Source organism: Elephantulus edwardii, unplaced genomic scaffold, assembly GCF_000299155.1.
Source record: "Elephantulus edwardii isolate Elephantulus edwardi_28Jun2011 unplaced genomic scaffold, EleEdw1.0 scaffold00207, whole genome shotgun sequence".
Taxonomy (NCBI): domain Eukaryota; kingdom Metazoa; phylum Chordata; class Mammalia; order Macroscelidea; family Macroscelididae; genus Elephantulus; species Elephantulus edwardii.
In genome coordinates, this window is record NW_006399957.1 from 789,956 (window position 1) to 809,669 (window position 19,714).

Sequence of the window (19,714 nt, forward strand, 5' to 3'; positions counted from 1 at the left end):
AGGCGTCACTGGTTCCCTGGGACAAAACGTGGAGGTGGCCAGCACCCACTTCACGCAGAGGCGTCACTGGTTCCCTGGGACAAAACGTGGAGGTGACCAGCACCCACTTCACGCAGAGGTGTCACTGGTTCCCTGGGACAAAACGTGGAGGTGACCAGCACCCACTTCACGCAGGGGCGTCACTGGTTCCCTGGGACAAAACGTGGAGGTGGCCAGCACCCACTTCATGCAGAGGCGTCACTGGTTCTCTGGGAATGATGTGGACAGAGCAGGTGAGCGATGCCCTGCAGCCCTAATGGCCTGACCCGTTCACAGGACAGCACAGACACCTGCAATGTGTCCTCAAGTCCTCACTGGAGTGGTTTTGTTCCTGATAGACAGGAACAGGAGTCTGCTGCTGCTCAGGGTAAGGGAGCTCAGCTTCCTGGGGGCCGCCCACCTCAGTGCCCTTCAGAGATAGTGGACACACGATGGAGGGGTCAGCCAGCAACACATGTCCTTATTCTGCAGGCCACAAGAACGCAGGGGTGTGACTCAGCGCCAGGCGCTTGGGATGAAGGCAGGTACACACCAGCGGGCCCTGCTGGCCTTGCTGCAAACCCAACCACTGGCGTCATGGCCTCTTTCTGACAATGGGATGTTGAAGAGCACATGGCATGTATGCTTTCTTCTTTAAATTCCAGTATAGCAACAACAGACTCTAAACATTAAACATTTTTCTAATAACAAGAAAATGACTGCAAAAGATATTTCTTTGCCAGACTCATCTAGTACCAAATAAAGATGGTGAAGACAGGAAAGAATTATCTCTAAACAGCCTTCTCTTTGGTTGCCTCCTGAGTAATGTTACAGTTCATGGCTAGATAAAATCTGCTTTAGGGGAGAATGGAAATGGTTACAGTTTCAAGCTGATTTCTCAATAATGCACCCTATAATAGAGATGTGCTTTTTAGAAGTAGAGCGTTTTGACTGGGGAGGACATGCACAATGGTAAGTGTGCAGTGGTTTGCAGGAGAAATTCAAACAGAAGGTGTGTGATGAAGACGATGAAAGGCAAACAGGGTGCTCAAGGACCACAGAGACACACAGCTACTGTTGAAGACTAGCTGGAGCTTCAAAATCCAGACTGCAGAGAGAATAGGTAAGTCTGGAACAGTAACTGAAGTTAACAAGATCAATAATAAGATTATGAGTCATTTACATAACAGAAAATACTGCATTGTCAGCAAGCTGGTCTGCCTTGGCATTGTTTTGAGAAGTAGACACTGCTTGCAAAGTGTGTATCTACATGAAACCCTGTGTAGAAAACAGAACTGCCAACAAGTCTGTCCCCTCAGGAAGGTGAATGAATTTGCTCTACTTCCTTAGGGAGTTCTGGGGGCTCAAAGCTGCCAGCAGCTCTGGAAGGTAAGGGTGCATAGTACCCACCCGTGTGCATTACAGCCTTGGAGACCTCTGGGAAGGGCAAGGAGTCTTCCAACTTGGCAGCACCTTAAAGCGTGTAAATGGATGAAACAGAACATAAGAATCTATGTTCTCCTTTTCTTAATGTTACTCTTAAGAACAAAGGTACCTGATTGTTCAAAATGCCCAGTGAAAGCATCAGTAATCACTGCTGTTAGGTGTAGAGTTGAGTACGACTCATAGAGACCCTATAAACAGCAGATCTGAGCCTGTCATATCCTGTGCCATCTGCACACTTCCAGGCACACTACAGCACACTGTGGTGGTCACCATGTCAGTCCACCCGGTCGAGGGTCTTCCTTTCCTGTGCCAACTCCACCATTACAAGAATCAAGGAACAGGCCTTCCTAGAAACATGCCCGAAGGATATGAGGTGAAGCCTTATCGTCCTTTCCTCCAAAGCACTCTCCTGCTGCTCCCTCTCCAAGACGTATCTGTTTGTTCTCTTGAATGTCCACCGGATGTTCAGTGCCCTTCTCCAACACCACAGCTCAAAGGCATCAATTCTCCTGTCATCTTTATTCATTGTCCAGCTCTCAGATGTACAAGAAATAACCAGAAAGACTATGGTCTGAATCAGATGCACCTTAGTCCTCAAACTGACATTATTCCATAGTATTTTGTAAAGGTCCCTAACTGCAGACTTTCCCACTGCAATGTGTCTCCTTTCTAGACTGCTGGTACCAACGGTGTTAACTGTGGATCCACGTAAGAAGAAGTTGTTAACAGTTTCAATCTCTTCTTCATCCACCATGACACTGCCTACTGTTCCAATGGTAAGAATCTTTGTTTTCTTGACAGTGATTCAATCCATGCCTAAGGCTGCATTCCTTGATCTGCAACAAGTGTTTCAAGTCCTCCTCACTTTCAGCAAGCAAGGTTGTGCCATCTGTGTAATGCAGGTTACTGATGAGTCTTCCTCTTCTTCACAGAGTTCAGCTTCTCGGATGACTTGCTCAGCATACAGATGGAACAGGTACAGAGAAAGAATACAAACCTGACAGACTCCTTTCTCAATTTTAAACCATACAGTGTTCCCCTGCTCTGTTCGCACAACAGCCACCCAGTCCAGGTATAGGTTCTGTATTAACACAATCAAGTGCTCTGGGATTCCCACTTTTCTCAATGTCAGCCACAACTTGTCATGATGTACACAGTGAAATGACTTTGCATAGACAATAAAGTACAAATAGATATTCTTCTGGTATTTTTTGTTTTCAGTGATTATATTGAATTCCAACTGCTAGCTACACATGATATAATTTCACCTGATGGTATGCACAGGAATCAGATCGATTCCATTAATATCAACAGTGAAAACTAGGCCAGGTGCTGATTGTGGAACAGACGATCAACTACTCATATCCAAGTTCAAATTAAAGATAAAGAAGATTAAATCATATTTACAAGAACCAACATTTGATCGTGAATCTATTTTACTGAATTTAAAAACTCAGGAACAGGTTTAAGGCCTTGAACACTAATAAAAAAGACCAGACGAGCTGTGGGAAGATATTAAGAATATCGTCGATGAAGAAAACAAAAGGTCATTACAAAGAAGGAAGAAGAAAATGGGTATCAGAAGAGACTCTGAATATTGCACTAGCGCGCTGGGAAGGCAAAGCAAAGGGGAGAAATCAAGAGGTTAAGGAGCTGAGTAGAAGATTTCTAAGGGCAGCTTAGAAAAGTATTATAACAAAATGTGCAAGGAGCTGGAGTCAGAAAACCAAAAGGGCCAAATTCATTCAACATTTCTTAAGCTAAATGAGTTGCAATGCTTAAGGAGGCTATGGGCAGAATACTGAATGATTCAGGAAGCATTAAAAAAATGCAAGCAAGGTTGTGTCATCTGTATAATGCAGGTTATTGATGAGTCTTCCTCCAATCCTGATGCCACATTCCTATTCATAGGTCTCAGCCTTCTGGCCAGGTGGTATAAAACAGAACCACCAACTAATCATATGCAAGTTCAAGCTGAAGCTAAAGAAGTTTAAATCAAACCCACGGGAACCAAAATTTGACCTTGAGTGTATCTCACTTGAATTTCAAAACCATGTCAGGAATAGATTTTAGCCCTTGAACACTAATGAACAAAGACCAGATGAGCTGTGGGAGGAAATAATAAAAAAAAAATCTTACATGAAGAATGCAAAAGGTCATTACAAACACAGAAGAGGAAAAAAAAGACTAAGATGGATGTCAGATGAGACTCTGAATATTGCACTAGAATGTCAAGAATTCAACGCAAAGGAAAGAAATCAAGAAATGAAGGAGCTAAACAAGATTTCAAAAGGCAGCACAAGAAGACAAAGCAAAGTATAATGAAAAGTGCAAAGAGCTGGAATCAGAATATCAAAAAGGCCGAACTCAATCAGTATTTTTCTTTTTTTTTTTTTTAAGCCAAATGACTATCTTTCTTTAAGTCTTATTCTAAAGGGAATTTTTAACTGTCTGATGTTGATAGGAATAATGTTTGTTTCGTTTTATACTACTTTATTTACAAAATTTGAATACATTGTTTTTCAGAACAGCATCTTCCAATTTCCCATCAAATTGTACAACTCCATGATTAATCTCCCCCTCCCCCTGCACACCTTCATCCCTCTTTATTTCTTAAGCTGAAGGAATTGAGGAGCAAATTCACACCTCAAGTTTTAATACTTAAGGATGCTTTGGGCAGAATATTAAATGATCCAGGAATCATTAAAAGAAGATGGGAGGAATATACTTCACCAAAAAGAATTGGCTGACACAGAAGAATCTCATGAAATAACGTATAAGCAAGAGCCTGTGATGAAGGAAGAAGGTCAAGCTGCTCTGAAGGAACTGGCAAAAAACAAGGTCCCAGGAATTGATAGCATACCAACTGACATATTTCAACAAACAGACACTGTCCTGGATGTGCTCACTAAACTGTACCAAGAAATCTGGAGGACATCCACCTGGCCGACTGACTGGAAGAGATCCGTCTGAGATGGTATTGTCAAATGCTTTTTCCCAGTCATCAGGTTTTCTTTTCGCCCTTTTGGAAAATGTTTTTAATGCACACAGTATCTTTAGAAGGTCTCATTCATTCATTTTATCCTCTCCTGGGTGTTTCTGGCTGTATTTGTCAGCATTTCTATACCATGGACTCGGCTTTCTAAGCTTGGTCCCACTTTGTCTTTTATGATCTTTATGGTTTGGGTTTACCCCTAGTTCTCTGATCCACGTTGAGTGGATTTCTATGTATGGTCAGAGGTGTGCATCCTGCTTCAGCTTTCTGCAGGTGGCAGTCCAGTTTTGCAGGCACCATCTGTTGAAGAGGTTGTTGTTTCCCCATTTGGTAGGTTTTATTTTCTTGTCAAATATCAGTTGACCATAGATAGAGGGGTTAATTTCTGGGTTCTTGATTCTGTTCCATTTGTTTGTGTGCCTTTGATAGTACCACCACCATGCTGTTTTCGTTATTACCACTGTGTAGTAGGTTTTGAGACCAGGGAGTGCTATGCTTCCCACTTCATTCTTGTTTTTCAAAAGTGCTTTGCTTATTTAAGGTGTCTTTCTTTTCAAATAAGTTTGCTGCCTGCCTTGTCTATCTTTTTGAAAAATGAATTTGGAATCTGTATTGGGATTGCATTAAACATGTAGATTGCTTTTGGTAGGATTACCATTTTCATCATATTGAGTCTTTCTATCCATGAAAAGGGAACATTTTTGCATTTATTTAGGTCTCATAACACATCCTGGTGGCCTAGTGGTAAGAAGTTGTGCTGTAACCCTGAAGACACCTCGTTCGATGCCACCAGCTGCTCTGCAGAAGGATGGGCAAGCTCTTCTTATGCGATTAACAGCCTCTGAAAACCTGCCAGAGGGTCCGTTATGGGTCAGTTCTAACTCTATGGTACACAACAACAACAGACACTTTTTACACAACAATGCTCTCAGGTTCCTTCCAGGTTAAAGATCCTTCAGCTGCTTCCCTGTACTTCCTCCAGAACACAGCTCCAGCCTCCAGCTGTGCCCAGCACTCCCTTGTCTATCAGTCATACCCTTCTCCACATGGACTCGTAATGTCAGCCAAATGGGTTCTCTCCTTTCTCCTTTCTTTCACTGTAGCTTCAACTGGCTTCATGTATTGTCTAGTAAACCCACTCAGAACATTCTGCAAAAGAAATCTATGAGCAGAAAGGAAGAAAGCATACACTATTTCAGACTGCGAACAGTGGCTGAATTTCAACAGTGGTGCAGCTAACATTAATAGCAGCTCTTTAAGATGATTATTCCACAAGGGTTTTTTAACTTTTTTCTTGAATACTCTAAACTGTCTTTAATGAGAACTTGCCTTTTTCCTAATAAATGCTTTCTCATCTTCCTTGAGAACTCATTCTATAATCACTGTTACCAGGACAAGTGTGCTTCTCTGGGCTCCATCGTTGCTGGTGGTGGTGGTGTCAGGAGTAGTTTTCAACTCCCAGGAACTGCTGGTGAATGAGAGCTGAGCTGTCCACAGTTTTCAAGGCTGCCTGCCACCTTTTCTGCAGGAGAGCACAAGGTCTTTTCTCCCATAATTACCTGGCTGAACCACCAGCGTTTCACCAACGGCCTAGAGAGTAGAGAGAGTGCCACCGCGACTCTCAAGGAGCTTCCTGAGCACCGTGTAAACACAGCTACTGCAGGACTGAGCCAGATGACGTTACAGGACAGCATCATCACACCCACCACACTCTGCAGCACATCTACAACCACAGCTACAGGACAGTGTCCATCACACCACACACCTCACAGGTTTTCTCCATTTTGTATTCCTACAATTTTCACAAGGAGCCCTGGTGGTGGACTAGGCTGAGCACTGGACTGTGATTGAAAGGTTGGTATTTAAACCCCACAGTCATTCCAAAGAAGAAAGACAAGGCAGTCTGCTTTCACAAACATCACAGCCTTAGAAACCCCATGGGGAAGTCCCCCAGTCCTCCAGGGCTGGTGTGAGTGGAATCGACTCGACGGGTGTTGGAGCTGTCTGCTTGTCACCTGCATACACTACATATTATATTCTTTAAAATGACATGGGCTTTCCTGATCAGGTCTGACACAAAGGAGGGTACCAACAGAAATTATTTAGACTAATCGCAGCAATTAAAAAATAGTCACATATTAAATCTCTTAAAAATGAAAAGGTTTTGAATCCTTCAAGTCCTATAAATTGTCATAGGGTACTTCAAATTACAGCAAACCTCTATAATAATGAAAAGTATGTAGAATGCAACAGACATATCACATTAAAAAATATATACACATGCAATCACTGAAGTGGTTAATACAAATATAGAAATAATGTGGATATCAAATTAATTCTTGTGCAAAAGAAAAACTGCAATAATGGAATTATTTCATTTCACTGACTCAAAATATTTTTTTTTCATCCTTAGAAAGCAGGTTTTATTTTTTTAAGACCAGACCCAAAACACTAAGCGCACGTGAGATTCTAAACACTATGCCAGTGAGACTCACCAGAGTTTGTCTGAGAGAGACCTTCAGTCTACTATGAATAAGAAACCACCAAAGCGTGTCTGTTGCTTGTGGCAGCAGGAGAATCTGTGCTTGTCTATGGAGCTGTCCTGTGTTTAGATGTTTGTGAGAATGTGTGAGAGGAAGGATGAAGGTGGGAGAAACCTTTCCAATCCTCTTCTTCATTTTCTCCATTCTAATGCTCTCTGGGTCTGCCTTAGGCTAGGGCCAAATGATCACGGGTCATTTTACAAAGAACTTAGCCATCAAAGAACCCAGTGAAATGGAGAAAAGATAAGATATTGGTGCTAACGTCATAGCGGGGCGTTGGTGGGGAGAAATGGCTGGGTGTCCTAGAAAGAGGCTGCACATGAAGGCAGGCACTGGACTCAGCGGAGTGTGCGTGGAGGAGTGGAGGCTGCGTTAGTAAAGGCTCGTCTTCTCCATGATCCGCAGGAACTCTTGCTCACTGACTTCTCCGTCTCCATCACGATCTGCCTCATCAATCATTTCCTGAAGTTCTTCATCAGTGAGATTCTCACCCAACTCCTTCGCCACACGTTTCAGATTTTTGAAAGATATCCTTCCAGTCTCATCACCATCATCCAAGAGTTTGAAAGCTTTCAGGATTTCTTCTTTGGTATCTTTTTCAGACATTTTCTGAGTCATAAAAGTCAAGAAATCATTGAAGCTCATTTTTCATTCTCCTTCCTTATCAATCTCACTGATCATTTTCTTGATTTCTCCTTTCTTGGGCTCAAAGCCCAGGGCCCCTCATTGCCACCTTAAGTTCTTTGACTTCGATGGTGCCATTTCCATCAGCATCAAAGAGATCAAAAGCTTTTCGGATTTCCTGCTTCTGCTCTTCCGTGAGTTCAGGCTTGGAACTTACCCTCATTCGCTGGGAAGTCGACACCATGCTTGTCTTCTTAAAGCTGGAGGCCCTTCTGGGGCACAGTGCAGAGAACGAAGGGCGCGGATGCTCAGGAGCATGGAGGCGAGGTGGTGCGGGGCCAGGACCCGCAGAACCGACTCATAATATTTTATGGGAGGCTATTTTCAATACAGACTCTGCTACAGAATTAGAAAAACTGCTTTGAAAATTTCTATTAAAGGAATTTCATACAGAAATTTAAGAACTTGAAATGCCCCTAAAGTTTTTGCTTTTCTAGTTCCAAATGTATCTGAGTTGACTTTTAACTTAATTACATTTCAAAGTACAGGTCTGCTAATTATATTTTATAGGCACAATGAAAATGTGGAACTGAACAGATAATGCCACTTACCCTGGTAAATGTCCCTTCAAAACTATGAATGTCCAGTTGTGGCCTCTGGGCATATACATAAGCACTGATGGAGAAGAGGTCCTGAAATACAAAACATCTGTGTCAGCACCATCATGACAACAGACCCAGTACTCCCATACTTGTCCGTGACCAGCTTAAATGCTGAGGTATCATACACCAAACATTACTAATGAAATTGGTACTCAACTTGTGCACCAACACAAGAAGGAAATACAACACACAAGATCAGGTGAACCCACAGACTCGTTACACAAACCCATGCCGCCATCCAATTCTCTGACCATGCTGGTGAACTCAAGACCCAGAGGAAGCGTGACCCAGTTCAAGGCTCCAGGAGGCCCATGCAACAATATGGCCATCAGAGCGCATGGTGCAACTCAAGAACCATCATGTTCTTTCTACGGAAGTTTAAAAAATCCAGCATTTTAATAAATTCCACAGGTATGTCTGTACTAGCTAGCTACCCAGTTTTACAACCACTTTCTTGGTGTCCCCATCAAAGCCTTACTATCTACTCTCTCCCACTGTTCCATCACATCTCCACCACCTTCATCCTACCACTGTCATGTTCACAGCTCCTCCAGGTACACTCTTGTCAGTGTCCCCATCACATCTTCCCAGCTACACTCTCCCAGTGTCCCTGTCACAGTCCGTGCAGCTATTCTCTCATTGTCTCCATCATGTCCTCTCCCACGGTGTCCCTGTCACAGCCCCTCCAGATACACTCTCCCCAGTGCACTCATCAGTTTAACACGTACACTCTCTAGTGTCCCGCACAGTGTCCCTGTCACAGTCGCTCCGGCTAGTCTCTCCTCATTGTCTCCATCACTCACTCTTCACTCATCAGTTTATCAAGTTCACTCTCTAGTGCACCCTTCACAGCTCCTCCAGCTACACTCTTCTCATTGTCTCCATCATGTACTCTCCCTAGGGTCCCCTCACACTCTCCCCAGTGCACTCACCACAATTCATGCATGGACACTCGCCACCAATGCTCTCCCATGTCCCTGTCATATGTCCACCATCGACACTCTCCTCAGTGTCCTCATCAGAGCCCATCCACTCTCCCAATGTTTCTGTCACAGCTCCTCCATCTATACGCTCCCTCATGTCCTTGTCATAACTCTTCCAGCGATATACTCCCCGGTGTATCTATCGCAGCTCATTTTTCGTTCTCCTTCCTTATCAATCTTCCTAGACACTCTCCCAGGGTCACTGCCATTGTTCTTCCACTTACATGTCCCCCAGATTCTGTCTCAACTCTATGATCCACACATTCCCCACCATCCCTGTCAGAGCTTTCATCTGCACTCTCCCTTGTGTCCCTATCAGAACTCCACCATCTACACTCACAGGTTCTCGATCTACATTTAAAGAACAGGAATGCTCTGCCTATGCACAATGCAGCTACTCTGACAAAACTAGAGCTTGAAGCAGGAAACCAAATATTTTGGGTGACTCTATTTATGGCATCAGAAACCTCCGGACAACACCGTGAAGAGCTTATATTATAATCAAGAAACTATGTATAATGGCCCTCAATTTCTATGTTTAATTTTAAAAAGTATTCTATTAAAATAAGCTATTTAAGCGAAAACCGTATTGACAATACATTTTTTTAAAGATAGAATTCTTTTTATCAGGTTACCAAGAACTTGACAATACTAAATTTTGGCAAAGCTATATTCCACACCCATCTGTATTTGATCAGGTGCTCATCAGAAGACTAAAGTTACTCTATTTTTTTTTCTGTGTGGTCCTCCCATGCTTATGAAACAAGCCTTTATACTTCAATATTAGTGGATAAAATTCTAAAGGGCATATGTGAAAGATTGTCAAGAATAATCTAGATGTAAAGTAACCAACTACACTGGTTAAAATCCAAATACGGTGGTGTATTTTTCAAATTGATTCAGATGGAACTTAAGTAATATAAAGTATTTTCATAAACAATTATTCTATTTGCAAGCTTTTCAGGTAATGTTTTAAAAGTCATTTAATTCTTGCATTTAACTGTTATTTTTAATATTAATAGGTTATCAGAAAATTGGACAAACATAAACAGCAACTCCCAAAAATATCTATATTTATTAAAAGGTCTTTAAAAATCTAACACTTAAAAGGGATATATGATAGGTTAACCATATGATATTATGGTTATCACAAGAGTCCAGAATGAATGTTGCATAGTGGAGTGTACTCGGGGTGGTGGGAGGGGTGGGGGGATTGTATACTAAAGAAAGAATTTTTCTTTTACTTTTCAAAGAGATATGTGAACTGGGGACGGGAGGGAGGGCTGGGCAGGGAGAAAAGTGCAACAATGAATAAATGGAAATTCAAAATTTCTGTAAATGTTCACTAAAATTAATAAAATAAAATCTAGCATTTAAATGAGACAGAAGACAAATGATGACATTAGTCCTAGTCAGTGACATCGGTGCATGACACAGCTGGCACTTTGCTTGTTGTCTCACACGGATGCTGATCTGAAGAGTCTGGGGCCTCCCTTTGTGCACGCTTCTCTTCACTCTCTGACGAAAGTCTAGCTTCTCTATCCACCTCATTCACATGTAAGGTAATAAGGTGTCACCTGCAGATGGCTTCTAGACTTGAGTCAGGAAGAGACATCTCAGGAAAATCTCCCAACTCGTCTTTGGGGAATCTCTCTTCCATTCTATCAAAAATATCTAAATATCATTGCTTCGAGAAAATCTCCTTCAAATACTTCTCCAGAGTGCTAAATAGCAATAATGCCAGTTTAAAGTCTATGGTGTACTTGATTCAAGCCATGGTATTTCTGACTGCCTCCTATGCATCTAAAAGTTGGATAATGAATAAGGATGACATTAAATAGCACTGATTCCTTTGAATTGTAGTGCTGGAGGAGGTTAGGGTCCTCCTTATAGGCAAAGATGGTGGCATTTCCTCTTGAATATATATATTAAATATAAACTTTGGGCATATTTTCAGGAGGGACCCTATGAAGAAGGTATCCTGTTGAGAAAGGTGGAGGGTGAGAGAGAGACAATTCCTCAGCAAGACGGACTGTCATAGTGACTATACCAATGGGCTTGCGCCTGAGAGGTCACGAGAATGACGTGAGACAGGGCAAGGTTCAGAATGATTGAGGGACTATCAAGTTGATCGCCTCAAAACAAACAAAACCAACTACTGTCCTTGTTAATTCCTTCCTAGTAGTTCTACTGTCCTTGCCTCCTCAGGAAGAATTCCTGGTTCTGTATTTTGGTCTCTTTTATGGGTTACTTGCCTGATCTAATTTTTTTTTTAGCAAACTAAGTGAAAACTTTTTATTAAGGCAATAGAACAGACACATAGATAGTGAAAGGTGGGCCATGCAAAAGAATTAAAGTTAAAAAAGAAAGAAGAGGGATGGGGAAAGGAGCCCAGAAAGCAGGGCTGAAACCAGATCTTACAGCACGCTGTCAGGAGAAAAGGAGAGAGAGTAGTCTTGGTTCTTACTGTGAACTTGGGTTATGTATTTGCTCCCAAAGACTATACGATCATTTTATTTGTGCCTAGTTGGAAATCATATGCTTCTGTGTTTCACTGTTTTGCTTTAGTTTGCTTTGATATTTTGAGCTTGTGGGTCCTCCTTATGAGTCTGCCACCATCCAAGTATTTATCACCTTTCCCCTGGTGGGGATGTGAGAGAACAGAAGTGTACGTGTGGATCACTGCTCACATGGGGCTGATGAGGGCAATCTGGGCTGGTGTTGGCCACTATCAATTGTTTGTTAGGTGATGCAGGAACAGGTGGGGAGGCCTTCACTCAGAAGGTAGGGTTGCATAAGTACAGGCACGGCTGAGTACAGTTGTTTTCTTGTTGCCAACACCTTATGTGGGCACTGGTGCAGTCACAGGAAAGTCTGGTGGCTGTCCCAATCAAAATGCTGATTATAAAAATTAAAAAAGCTGCATTTTGTCGGGACAGTTGACAATTCACTGACCCATCTGTCCTCTTGTTTACAGCTTCCATTCAGATTCTTCTGGCAATGATTAGCCCCTTTCTTTATATCTTTCTTTAAAGTTCAGGATTCCATGATTATCATTTTATCTGTTTCATTTGGTTTCTCCTGTCTTTGTTGTACAGCATCTGTGTCCTGTCAAAGTCTAAGGAAAATTTCCTATAAGAGGACTGTAAAAAGAAGAAAGGCAGCATGGGAACGACGTAGTTGGACCTCTACTAACTCCACAAAAGGAAGTGCCCTATCAATAGCATCCATAACACAAAACCAACTGCCATGAGCTCAGACATGTCCCCCATGCTCCTGCACCTCATTCTACTAATTCCAACACCAATCTTACTGCTCTACTGGGTTCAAATCCAATGGACTAGTTCACAAATCACACAGAATCATCTTCACAATTATGGGGCTTATTAAGGAAGTTAAAAAGGATACAATTTCTCAGTCCAAGCAGCTTCATAAGCACAGTCACTGGCCCTTTAACTTTCAGGATCACAGCTTAGGCCAGTGATACAAAGCTCCCTTGTTGTTGTTATGGACAATCAACTCAGAACCAACTGATAGTTGACCCTCCAGCGCAGCGGGTTTTCAGAGGTAATAACTGCATGAGAGGAGACTGCCCATCTTGATCCCACAGAGCAGCTGATAGAATCAAACTGGATTACCTTCGGGACTACAGTGCAGATTCTTACCACTAGGCCACCAGAGCTCCAATTATGGCATCTCCATCCAAGTTCTCTAGAAAATTGGACAGAGGTCTCAGGTTCTGGTTCCATAGGTTAGCAGTCCCAAGTCAGCTCTTCCTTGTGGTGAGATTCTCAAAATCTGCTGCTGAATCTGTTCAATTCATTGGTGATACTAGTCAACGTATTCTTGGACAGATCAACATACCACATTCATGTGCTCCCAAGCATCCAAAGTCAAAGTCAATCGATGGACAGGAAAGCCACTTTGAACAATAAACCCTTGACACTCCAAGTACAGATTTCTGAACAACAACAGAATGATTTACTAACAACACTAATAGGAAACAACAACTCAAATAAGAGGAAAAGTTCAACTAAAACTCATTTTACAGCAAATAGCTTAGAAGAGACAGAGACACACGGAAATTTCCTGGCTTGACTGTCCTGAGAGACCAGCACCTCCTCTGCATTCTCAGAGTTAGCAAGAACAACATGGAATGTGCTTCTAGCCACAATCAGTCCTTGGGACTGCTGTAACACTGAACCAGAGCTAAGAGCCTTTGTCCATGACTGTTGGAGGACTGAGGGGACGGAAGAGCTATAACTGGCAGGACTGAGATCTTTGGAACACTGTCCTAAAAGCTGCGAGGCTCAAGGCTCCTGTGAAGACATTTTGGAAGCTATTCTGACCGTATCCTGTTACTAACGTGAATTATAGCCTTCTGACTTCCCCAAATGTGGTTCTTTGTAGTCTGTGAGCTACTGCATCAGATTTTCGACCCTGTAAAGCAGTAAGATTGGTACTGGGATGAGTAGAAATAGTTACAGGAGAGTGGGGAAACATATCTGACTTGCCTGATGGGAATGGGGTTTATGCTGTTGATAGGGACAGTTCCCCTTTGTGAAGTTGGAAAAGGTCAGATATAGCCATCACCACACAAACCCTTGCTCTTTTTACAGTTACATGCTTGTGGTGGGAGATCACATGATGGAGAATGGATCCAAGTCCACGTCAAAGCCAGTTAAAGCGGACCAGAGGTGACTACACCCCCAAAACAAGCCTCCGAAGTTATAGAAAGATTCTGCATGAACAGGACAAAATGCAAACCAGGAAATACAAAGCCATATACTGAAGTGGATAATGACGGAAAAATCCAGCAAATACTAGATCTCCACAGCTTCACTTGTCAGTAGGAAAACATCAAAATGGACATGCAGCTAACTCTGCTCCATTCCATTCTACATACTCTGCGAGTGTATCTGACTGGTGGAAGCTAACTCACATTCCAGCCTGGGTTCTGGAAAACGTGTGTGTGCATTTGTTAAGTTTCTGCATTTCTAGAAATAGAAACACTGGAGGGTGGAGGATGTGTCTATTCTCTCTCACCGCTGACTCTTGGCTGGGCGTCTAAGGCAATCAATCACATTAAAGAAGGCTTCTCTTCCTCATCCTGTAGAGTCACAGGTGGATGGGAGCCATCAGAGAGAAGTCACCTTTGGGTGAGTAGCACAATTCTATTTCATCAGAGCTCAAAAGTCTCAAGTTCAGTCAACTCAAACTCCTTATTACTGAGCCAGAATCGACCCACAGCTGACCCTCCCTGGGTTTCTGAGGCTGTAAGTTAAATGGCAGGAGATGCCTGTGAAGTTGCTGACATATATGAAACTCCAGAGAGGCACACCTTTTGGCCAGCAGCACCAACTCTGCAGCCTAGATCAACTTGGAGAACAGGTGAATTTCTTACAGCAGGCATCTGTTCACCCAGTTCTGACTGCAGTTCAATAGAATCCATTTTCTATGCGAAACACAATAAAGTTTGTAAGCAAACCAATACAAAATAAAAAAGTTTGTAAAAAATTAAGTCAATAATGAACACATTTTTTAAAAGAGAAAAGCGAACTGGGAGTGAGGTAGGGAGGAAAATGTGCAACAATGAATAAATGGAAATCCAAATTTTCTGTGAACTGCAGTTAAAATAGCAATGAAAAAAAATTTTTTTTAAAATATTAAGTCAAGCACAACTGCGCTTGCTGAAACTGAGGAGGACCTAACGCGTTTGCTGTAGAAGGTCAAGGATTATAGCCTTCAATATGGACTGAAGCTTAATATCAAGAAAACAAGGATTCTCACCACTGGGCTGATTGGCAGCATCATGATAGATGGTGAAGATTGAGAGATAGAGATTGTTCACAGTTTCAGTGTGCTTGGCTCCACAATCAACGCTCTTGGTACCAGCAGCCAGGAAATTAAAACAAGTATTGCAATGGGAAAGTCTGCTTTTAGAGACCTCTCCAAAGTACTGAAGAGAAACAATGTCAGTCTGGAGACTAAGTTGCTCCTGATCCAGGCCACAGTCTTTGCAATCACTTGGTATGCATCAGAGAGCTGGATTATGACTAGGGATGATAGAAGGAGAACGGATATCTCTGAGCTGTGGTGTTGGAGAAGAGTAATGAATATACCGTGGACTGATAAGAGAACGAACAGGTTCATCCTGGAGAGGGTTAAACCAGGCTGCTCCTTGGAGTCAAGGATTCTGAAGCTTCATCTGACATACTTTGAACATGTTGCAAGAAGGGACCAATCCTTAGAGAGGGATGTCGTGCTTGGGAGTGTGGAGGGACAGCGCAGGAGAGGAAGACCCTCAATAGAATGGGCTGATTCAGTGACTGGCATATTGGGGGTAGGTGTGTCAGAGACAGTGAGATTGGCACAGGATAGAGCAGGGTTTAGGACTACTAAACATAGAGTCATTATGAGTCACAGGCGAGTCGACAGCACATAACAACACAACAAGTTTGCAAATAAGGAAATACACTTTATAATACATTTGTTGTTATGTGCTGTCAAGTAGGAACTGACTCCTATCTGACCCTTTAATGAGTTTTCAAAGAGGCTGTAAATAGCAAAGGAGGAGAATGTCCACCTTCCTTCTGTGAAGCAGCTGGTGGACTTGAATTACATTACCTCTGTGTTGGCAGTGCACCCGCTTACTTCTAAGTCAGCAGAGCTTCCTATGATAAAGTAACAGTTTCCAATAAATTTAGACTTAGGAGACTACTAAGATACTAAGAAACAAGCAGATGATTCCTGGGATGAAGGAAGTTTTGAGAATCACTCATCATTTAAATACGACCCTGGCACGGTAATTTGCAAACATGAGACTTTCATCAAACAGGGTAGGCCTGACTCACAGCAGCGAGTCAGCTCCCAGGAGCCATCCCTCCCATAGGCACAAGAGCACTCCAGAGGGGTGCGTCTCAACGCGAATCTCACACACCAAATGACTGAATAATGGAGCAATGATAAGCATGTCATTCAGAGCCTCTTACAATAATTTAAAAATCATTCTCAAGTTTTCAATAATGTAGGCAAACCTCTGCTAGTGGGTCAAGGGCAACATTTGTTTGCATTACTTAAAGGTCATTAAAATACATCCTTAATCATAACATGTGGTTCATTACAAATAAAATTGCCTTTTGTTCAATAAAACTAATTAAATGTAAATGGTATTGTTTACTGCTATATGGATCTTTTGAAATAAATCAGCAAGTCATGATTTATTGATAATTACTATGACCTCATCAATGTTAATAAATCTGCTTGATCACAAAGCCAGAAGCCTGTCTCTGGCATTGGTGGGGCCCCTGCAAGCGGCAGCTGGTAACAGGGCAGAGGAATAGACCTTGTAACACAGACATTAATAAACGACCATCCGGAGCAGTCCTTACCGCACAAACATCACTAAGCGACTCACTGACATTTCAGTGCTCTGATGTCCTCCATCCGGAGAAGCACAGTCACTGCAGAGTCTGGCTTCCAGGCCACTGGTTCTTCTGGAAAAGCATAGACTTCCTGAATTTGCAATCTGGGCATCACATGTATACTTGTCCCTTGTGACCAGCAGGAAGGGATACAGTACCTCCAAATTCATCATATTTGAGACAGAAACAGTCAGACTGGTTGAGAGTGAATCAATTCCAACAGTATCTAAGAAGAGATCCAAGCTCTCATTGGCTACAAATATCTGTATACATGATGCCAAACGTGAGGTGCTGTCTAGTAGACAACTCATAGTGTCTCTGTGAACAAGAGATCTGAACCCTGCCCTGCCATGTGCCATTTTCACCATCTCTACCCATGCACAAGTCTACTGTTGTATTCACTGTGTCAATCCATTTCACTGAGGGTCTTCCTCTGACCCTCCTCCACGTTTATCATAATAACATTCTCAGGACTGGTGCCTCTTGATAACATGCCCAAAGCACATGAGAGGGAGTTTCACCATCCTTGTCTTTAAAGGACAACCTGGTTGTACTCCCTCTAAGGTAGATTCATTTGTTCTTTTGGCAATTTATGAGCTATATACACAAATTTAAACCGAAGACCAAGTTAGGAATTAAGTTAAACTTTCTTTTTTCTGAGAAATACTCCTTTTTTTGGTCCTGTGACTCTGTCAAAAAGTATGTTTCCCTGGTCCACAGGGTTATTTCACCTATGGCCTAATCAGCCTCGTTACTGAAGGGTACGGAGCATGTCTTTTTGAAATCAGCTTTGTGTGGTGGTTTACTTAACTTTGTAAAATACAGTCTGATGTTTAGACACACAGTTATTGCTAATGATTTAGGCCACTGTTATTTCATCATTTGTTAAGCTTATGAGAGCTGGACAATGAATAAGGAAGGATGACAGAAGAATTGATGCCTTAAAGCGATGGTGCTGGAAAAAGAGCACTGAACAGGCCACGACCGCTAAAAGAACAATCAAGTGTTATCTTTGAGAAAGTGAAGCCAGAATAACCCTTGGAAGCAAAGATGTAAAAGCTTTGACTCACATCCTTTGGGCATGTTGCTAGGAGAAGCTAATCCTTGGAGAGGGACATCATGCTTAGAAAAGTGGAGGGACATCATGTCTGGAAAGGTGGAGGGCAGCAGAAGAGAGGAAGACCCTCACCCAGATGGATTCACAAAGTGACTGTAGCAATGCGCTCACATGTGTCAGGGATGATGAGGGTGACACAGCAAAGGACAGAGTTCAGATCAATTGTTCATAGGGTCGTTGTGAGTTATATTCAACTTGACAGCACTTAACAACAACAACATTGCTAATGAAGATGAAACTGTACCTATAACATTAAATATCATAAAATGTAATGCCTGCAAAGAATCTAATGCTCACAATGGTGGATGGTAACATACTGGGGTTTCAACACTTCACCAACTACAACTTCTTTGCAGTGAACTGCAGATATTTAAAATGCACAGTGTTAAGATTCTGATATATGCACATACCTACAAATACATCATTACAAAATCAGATGCTAGTATTTCCATGACCCCATAAATGTCCCATACCCTATTACAGCCCAGCACTCCCCAAACCCACAGTGCCATTAACATCCTTTCACGGCAGAGTAGGGCTTTCCTTGCACTTTCTAGGACAAATGATTAGCGGTTCTTACATATAAAGAACTCTTCAGAAGCACACAACAGAAAAACAGGTCTGAGAGCATGGACAGATGCTAATAAAATGAAAATACAAGAAATCCCCTTTTACAGCTAGAGATCTTCTCAACCTCCCAGTAAGAGAAATCTAAATGTTAAGAGACAGCAGTTGCACAAAAGAGTCCTGGTAGCACATGAGGCAACAATCAGCAGGCAGGGCCACCCAGTGGGCTCAGAGGCTCCATGGGAGACACCTGGACATCTGTCCATACAGAGACTACTACTGAGGACACCACTCTGTGCGTGAGAACCCTCAGCAGCTCCCAACCACCTGAGTTTCACAATGGCCAGAACCAGGTAAAGATTGGAGGGCACGGATGCACCAGTGCAGAGTGGACGTTTAAGTTGCCGTCTTCAGGAAAGCATGCTAGGAAAAACCAAAGTCCCCAAACCAATCCAACCTATCATCCACAATTTCAAATATTGTAAGGAAAAAAACAAAACCAAAACCAACACACACACACCCCCCAAAAACAGGATCCAGGGGACAAAAGCAGACTAACAAGAAAACTGGGACACTGTTTATCAAATACACCAATTGCTCACTTTTGGCCTCATCAACAGCAGGAAGGGCACCAGAGCGTCAGCTCCTGAGCAGGGTAATGACATGGACATTTCCACACTTACTGAGCCCTCATAAACACGTACATACACATTTACACAGGAAGCTATTCCCACAGGAGGCCCCATAGTCTCATGACCCTTACGTACTATTCGTGCAGAAACATGCACATCACCAACGTTGTTGTTGCTGTTATGTGCCATCAAGTCACTTGCGACTCATAGCGACTCTATGTACAAGAGCTCGAAATGCCCTTCTATTCTGTGCCAACCTAGCCATCCCAAACACACTTATTCCCACCACTCCAGTCACAGAGTCGATCCATCTCATCTAAGGTCTTCCTCTCCTTCGCCGCCCCTCCACTCTGCCAAACATGATGTCCAGTCCCTCCTTGCAAAATGCCCAAAGTATGTCAGACGAAGCTTCAGAATCCTTGACTCCAGGGAACATTCAGGCTTCACCCTTTCCAGGACAAACCTATTTCTTCTCCGAGCAGTCCAGGATATACTCAATACTCATCTCCAGCACCAAAGCTCAAAGGCATCAATTCTCGTTCTATCGTCCCTATTCATTGTCCAACTCTCTGATGCATAGCACGTAATTGCAAAGAGTATAGCTTGGCTCAGGTGCACCTTAGTCTCCAGCCTGACGTCGCTGCTCTTCAGTACTCTTGAGAGGTCCCTCATAGCTGACTTTCCCAATGCAATTCGTCTCCTG

General features: G+C 42.7%; 1 protein-coding gene and 1 pseudogene across 1 annotated transcript in view; both read right to left on the reverse strand.

Annotated features, from left to right (window-relative positions):
• ATP9B (ATPase, class II, type 9B) overlaps nucleotides 1–19,714 on the reverse strand; it is a 194,110-nt gene that overhangs the window by 109,454 nt on the left and 64,942 nt on the right. The window contains exon 9 of the mRNA XM_006897229.1: nucleotides 8,238–8,318. Within this exon, the coding sequence (XP_006897291.1) occupies nucleotides 8,238–8,318 (81 nt within the window). The remainder of the gene's footprint in view (nucleotides 1–8,237; nucleotides 8,319–19,714) is intronic.
• Nucleotides 7,375–7,988, reverse strand: LOC102845638 (annotated as a pseudogene).